Raw genomic sequence first — 6961 nt, 5'->3', positions numbered from 1 at the left:
TATATATATATATATAATACCATAACGCATTTTGGGATGGGTGCGGGGCGACAGCGGCGGCAGCGAAAAAAATACGCATTAATCTGTCGTTCAGGATCCTATGTTTACATAAACAGTAATATTCAGAGTCCTATGTTTATGTAAACAATAATACAGCCGGGAACCTTTTCCGCGCTAATTCCTCGCGCCTACCCCCCCCCCCCTCTCTCACACACTCACGTCTCCTCAGATCTCTGGCTTAAAACCTGCTATATACTCCTACTGGCGTTCATTCAATTTATATGCGGATATACAGATTTTCCGATTTTTACTTAAAAATAACAATAACTTTGAATGACTCCCTCAGGACATAATTCCTTTTTTATGTGATTCTACATTCCAAATACTAAAAAAATACTACACGAGTTAAATACTATATACAGGACCAGTTTAATTCGGTTGGAATTAATTTGAATTTTTCGTTACATGGTAACTTTAGCACACTGCAATAAATGTCCAGTGCTTTTGATCGGAAATAATCGTTCTAATGTTTTCTACGATCAATTTCGATCGGATTCAGGATTGAAGTGATGAACTTTATCCGTTGTAATGTAATTTTCGATTACATGTGAATAAAATATGAACGTCGTATGCCTATCAATTAAAATTTCATCAGATAAATCTATAATCTGATTGAACATTAGACTTGAACGGATAAAAAAGAATATTTTATTCAATCAAGTTTTATATTTAATTACATATGCTGTCCGATCCGATGAAATATCCGATGAAAAAATAACCGATCAATTGGAAGGCGTTACCAATCACAGAATAGTTGGTCACATGATCAGTGATTGTTTCCATAAACTCTGTAGGCTGGCATTACTACAATATACATTTGTAATACATTGCTAATGATATTGAGGTCACCAAGCGAACACGTCTCTAACGAGACGTTTGATTTTTATTGCACATTCTTTCTTATTCTTTGCTGTATTCTTGGTTTATTCTTATTTTTGGCCTTATATAATCTGCAATGTCCGTATTAAAAAAAGAAATGTATGGCGACGAAATTTTCCATGATATTAAAATTCAGGATATAAAAACAGTGACTTTTACTCTCATGACTTTTAATCTCATTTTCATTAAATATTGTTTTAATTTTTAATCAATATTTTCTGTTTTTCATTATTATGATCATAATGGAAAAATATGATCTATCGGATAATTTAGTCCATTAAGGGGATGCTAGAGCCGTCTGTATTACCGATAAAACTATTCTAAATTCGGTAGTAATGACTTCTTTCATTCATTTCTTATACTTATTACATATCGTTGTGTCTCTCCTTCAGATGCATTTATCTGTCTTTATCTAATATATTGCAACGCCATCTTTTAGAAGATTGAACATCTACTGCTAGACACATCTATTGCTTTATTTATCATTCCGAGTTTTCGCTCAGCGTTCGTATACACATTATTCGTAAATCGATATAAATCTTTCTTTTGAAACTTTTAGCTTAGTTTCATGAACTTAATATTGTTTGTACATGTCTTACGCTGAGTGATGCATTATCGTGTGGTTCATATGAGCTATAAAGCTTTTGTATCAAGGAAACATCTACGTCAGATAACAGCTCTACTTGAAGTTGAGCTGAAAAAATGTAAGTTTTTCACTTTTTTCCGATTTTAGTATAAAATCTATTGTAGCACTCCCAAATTTTGTGTCTACTTTAATCCTGTAAAAAGAATTTTGATTCCATTTAGTAAATTTGGAGATTTATATCAATCGGTAAAATTCCGGTAATTTGGCCACTCCAGCATCCCCTTAATGTTATCCGATCAAAAATATATGCGTGCAAATATTTAATCAGACATAATCAATCGAATAATCCATTCAAAAAATAAACAGATATTTCTCATCGCACATTCCGATGAATCTATTTCCGATTAAATGTGACCGAATTTTTTTACCGATCAAAATAATTCGTAAATATCCGTTTATTATTTTTTGAAAGGATAATCCGATTATTACGATCTGAAAAAACCTGTATATTTTTTTAATGTAGACGACTATTGGCGCTCAGATATTTATATGAAACGTGTATAATCTCAAAATGAGTTAATGAGATCAGAATTAATGAGATCAAGTACAACTGAAGAGTAGCGATAATTGAAGCGCTTCGTGCCGGACATTCGCCAACTGAAATTATTCATCAGATACCCACGCTCGATCCTTTACATTGCGCAAAAGTATACAAATGTGAAGAAGTCCGAAGAAGATTCTGCTAACCCGACGAATCAGAGTTATTCAAGAAAAAAGACTGTAAGGACCCCAGCTGTCATTCAAAGCTCAAGAGCTCATTTCGGAAGACTTAGGGGTATCGCTTCGGAAATTGTCTACCTGGGGTCTACTATATTGAGGATGAGTGAGATGACCACTTTCGAATCGTCGAAGAGGATTTGTACGTCTTATGTACTCAAGATATGGCAAATGTTGTCTGAGAATATTAAGGCCAAGAGAGTTGTCCGCTGTAATTTGCTTCTTTATTTGTTGAAGCACGGAGCCGCAGGTCGCTTCAGATTTTTTTCCAATAAGATTTTTACTGCTGACGCAAAAGTGCCGGAGGAACGACCGCTGACTCGCTCATAATCTCCAGATTGTCCCCATAATAACCAGAACAAAGTTTCCGGCATGTTCACGTCCTAAGTGTCGTCTCCAATGAGAATGACATACATCATACTGCCTTATTTAAAAAAAAAAAGAAAAATCATGAAGGAAATTTATCTCTGGATTCTAAGAACTGTACTAAATCCATAGATGGAAACTACGGAAGGTTGTATATTTTTCAATAGGATGGCGCACCGACTTACGCAAGACATTTAGTGCAAAAAATTAGCTTTCTCACAACGTGAACATGTTTTGGTCCAAGGAATTCTGCTCTCCTAGTAGTTCAAATTTAAATCTCTTAGATTATTTCGTTTGAGACATTATTAAAAAAATGTCTAACAAATTCAAACACCCCAACAACACATGACAACTTTTCAAGCCATTATTGAGACAACAGTCATGAACAAGGAGCAATTAAAGAGAGCGTCCTTTAAACAAGGAATTAATACAGTGATCGCAGCAAACGGGGATTATACTGATTCAGAGAGGAAATTCAGAGAGGGTCCTTCAAGCAACGTATCAAAAAATTTTTGTGTATTTTCTGAATAAAAAATTTTTTCTGAATAAAATGACGTTTTAATAAACTGATTGTTTTGTCCAGATTTAGCTGATTTTATGCATCCTATAAAAATATTATATAAATTGAAGGCCGAAAGAATAGTGTTACTGTTAAGGTATTAGAAAAGATATTTTTCGTTTTTCTCTTTTTCCTTTTCTATCGAACTGAAGTGCACTTACCATTCCGAAATATTCTCAGACTGTCACTATGCATGGCATTACTACTGTAAACCACGGAGGCATCCAAATAACTGGTCACTTGGGATAATTGTTCTCTCGGGCCAAATTCACAGCCCTCCTTAGGAGCTGGTCCGCTTCTGAGAAATTCCAAACACCTTACACCCAAAGGACCATAGAAATTATCGCGCAAATTCACTGCTATTGGAAGACACTCTGGATGCTGTATGATTTACATATACATATTAGAAGTAGGATTATCAAATCTTATGTGGCCTAATACTTAATATGATCTATTGTTTTTAGAAATACGTTTTTAGAGATAATGTCTCGGCGCTAAGGAAAACGCTTAGCGTTTTAGCGCGACATCATCAAGATATATATATATATAAAATCAATGCACAAAAAATTAAGAACAGGAGAAAAATATTGAATATTATAGAAATAAAAATATTGTAAATGAATATTACATATAACTGTAATAACAAATAAGATATAAGACATAATACAACTTATTTGTATCCATTATGAATTATATCTAATCTATATTCTAAATTTTTTTACATTTAATATTTAATATTTATTACTAAATAAATATTAAATATTAAATGTAAAAAAATTTAGAATATAGATTAGATATAATTCATAATGGATACAAATAAGTTGTATTATGAAATCTAAAAGTTGAAAATGAAATCTAAAGAATGCCAGAAACTAAGTGCGCATTTAGCCCCCCGGGGCTAAATCGGCACCATATTTTTTTGATGCAATATAAAAACACGTCATTATAGTCAAAATATCAAAAATTGTATTAAATTTTATTTTGAATATTTAATTTGAATTTTCTGATTCCATATCAGATAAATTTTTATTCAAATTTTTTCCCCATTCATACAAGTTTCATATTATCTTTTTTGATGGCTAGACATTCTATTTTTATTAATGGGAGTTCAGTTTTAGGCTTGTAATTGCGAACCATACTGTGATTAACACGAAAATATGATAAAAATATTGTGAATAAAAAATCGCGCAAGGTTAGATGATATTCATATTCACTTAGACCTGACTTAGTGCTCTCTTAGTCCCAAATATATATTGTAACTTTTGACATAAATAAAATTTAAATAATTCTGAAAATAAAAAAAATAACACAAAGAACGTGTTTAGAATGCATTTTTACTTATCTGAACAATTTTTGAATTAAAAAAATAAGAACTATTAGGATACATATTGTCTGAACGTTCGAAAAATTACTTTTGACTATCAAAAATACGTTTGACTATCTAATCTAAACATAACAACTCGACACTTAACCAAATTTCGTTGATAAAGAAGACACATAAAATGTCATCTACAATAAAATTGGGATCTCATAAGAAATATTTTTATATTTTTACTCAAAATTCAAATGCCAGCTTCTGTACCAACTTAGCCCTGATTTTCTCTAAATAAAATACATGCTGCATTATAACTTATGATATGTGGGATAAATTGGTATCACAGTATAAATTGCCTGTATGATAAACTATATTAAATTAACAAAAATATAATAGAAAAGTAATAAAAATAAAAATTAGAAGGTAGATATGTACTTTTAAAAATTTTTTAAAGTTATTTTATAATAATCAAATAGCAAAATGTTACAGAAAAATTGTAAATTATTTTAATTTTATCACATTTTAATATAAAAGCATTAAATATAAAGCGTTTTGTCAGAGTTAAATTAAATATTCACACGTGCGATACAATGAGTTAACCTCCTTAATCTAACCTTTTCTTATAATATGAGCCCTTTCTTATAATGCACCTTTACACACGTCCGATTTTCAGTCATTTTATTATAATAAATTATAATAGAATATTATTACAGTATGGGATTACAATATTATAATAGTACCCAGAATTAGTGCATATATTGTACCTAATATCGATATTGATTTTTAGTACCGTAACAGAAACAATATTGTAACAAAAATCGTTACTGATTCATAATATTGCAACAATACCAAACATTAATATCAATTTTTAATATTATAACAGTACTAATACTGTACAAAAAGTCAGTATCAATTCTTTATACCGCAAAAGCCGTATGGCCAATTCAAAAAAGATTACAGCTTCAACTTTAACTCCAGACGGAGAAAGCAGAAGTGACGATGCTCGTATTTTGCGGTCCTTTTATATCGTGTTTGGACGTTTTTCAAACATGCGAAAATCAGCCGCTTATTAATATTTTCGAAATTAATTTTATGCGAGTTGATTCATGTATGTGCTAAAACAATTGCCTTGAAGTTTGCATATTTCGAGTGCATGAAAGATATGTGGTGTCAAATTAATCACCACGCACATTTTGAGCATGAAATATATGTGGTGTCAAATTGACCGCCACAAAAAACATTTCTAACAGTGCAATATAAATATTGTATCTATATTTGCTAAAAAAAATATGTTGTACGTCTGATAGATATAATATACATGCATATAATTTTAGAAAAAAATGTACTTGAATCAACACATTTTTGAAAATTTCAGTCTAGATGATATTGAATATCTGCATTAGTTCAATACAGTCGCTTCATATATATCTTTTGTCAATTTCCGTAATAGAAATTGTATCGACAATCCGTTGCCAATGTACTATTTCAAAATTGATCCGCTGTTAATTACTGTTAACAATGTCAAGATAAACGTAGTACTGAATATCTACTGACACTGTACTGGTTAAGTACTGTCGCTTCATATATTCCTTTTGTCAATTTCAATACATGATCAATAGTCTGGCGATGTATCGTTGTAATATTAATTCCCGACATACTACTTTTGACAAGTTTCAGTATAGATACGATATCGAAAATTTACAATGTGCTATTTCAGTACATTCGGTGATATATTCCTTTTGCCAATTTTAGTATGGAAATGATATCGATAATATATCAGTGTATCGTTTCGATACGGACACCCAGAGACATTTCTTTAGCCAGTTCTATATGGATACTTAAAACCTACTGACAATATACTAGCCCAGTATTATTATTCAGTATCAATTTACGCACTGGAAGAATACCATAACATTGTTTTTTTGTTGACTCAATACAGAATCAGTACTGAAGCACAATACAATAGCACAACTCTCCTGATTTTATGTTGGCCAAAATGGAGTGCATATACGCGAAATAAGTAAATTGCTCAGTAACGCCATACAAACTTCTATCTCACTTCTTTCTTTTTCCGTCTCTCTTTCAGGGTCATTTAAATGTTCGATTAACTGAAATACAGAGAAAGAGATAGAAGAAAAGAAAATCATGATTAGTTTAATATAATTATAATGACTATCGTATTGTATTTTATGTTATGTCTACTGTAATATATTGTGTCATATTCTATGTCAACATTATTCCGTTAACATGTAGTAGCTTCATACAGCTTCGCAATAAACTAAATTAGCTTGACTAATAATAAACCATAGTAGCTTGCAAATGGTTAGGCATCAGCAAAATTGCTGTTATAAAGCCTATCAGCAATAAAACCAGAAATAAGATAACAATGCAATAAGAGGTGAACCATTAACTGAAATCA

General features: G+C 31.2%; 1 protein-coding gene across 1 annotated transcript in view; it reads right to left on the bottom strand.

Annotated features, from left to right (window-relative positions):
• Window positions 1-6961, bottom strand: part of LOC108693590 (chorion peroxidase-like) — a 55029-nt gene that overhangs the window by 44231 nt on the left and 3837 nt on the right. The window contains exon 3 of the mRNA XM_018202626.1: window positions 3389-3608. Within this exon, the coding sequence (XP_018058115.1) occupies window positions 3389-3608 (220 nt within the window). The remainder of the gene's footprint in view (window positions 1-3388; window positions 3609-6961) is intronic.

The sequence above is a fragment of the Atta colombica genome, unplaced genomic scaffold, assembly GCF_001594045.1.
Source record: "Atta colombica isolate Treedump-2 unplaced genomic scaffold, Acol1.0 scaffold94, whole genome shotgun sequence".
Lineage (NCBI taxonomy): Eukaryota > Metazoa > Arthropoda > Insecta > Hymenoptera > Formicidae > Atta > Atta colombica.
The sequence above is the reverse complement of the archived record's forward strand: the minus strand, read 5'-3'. Positions and strand labels throughout refer to the sequence as shown.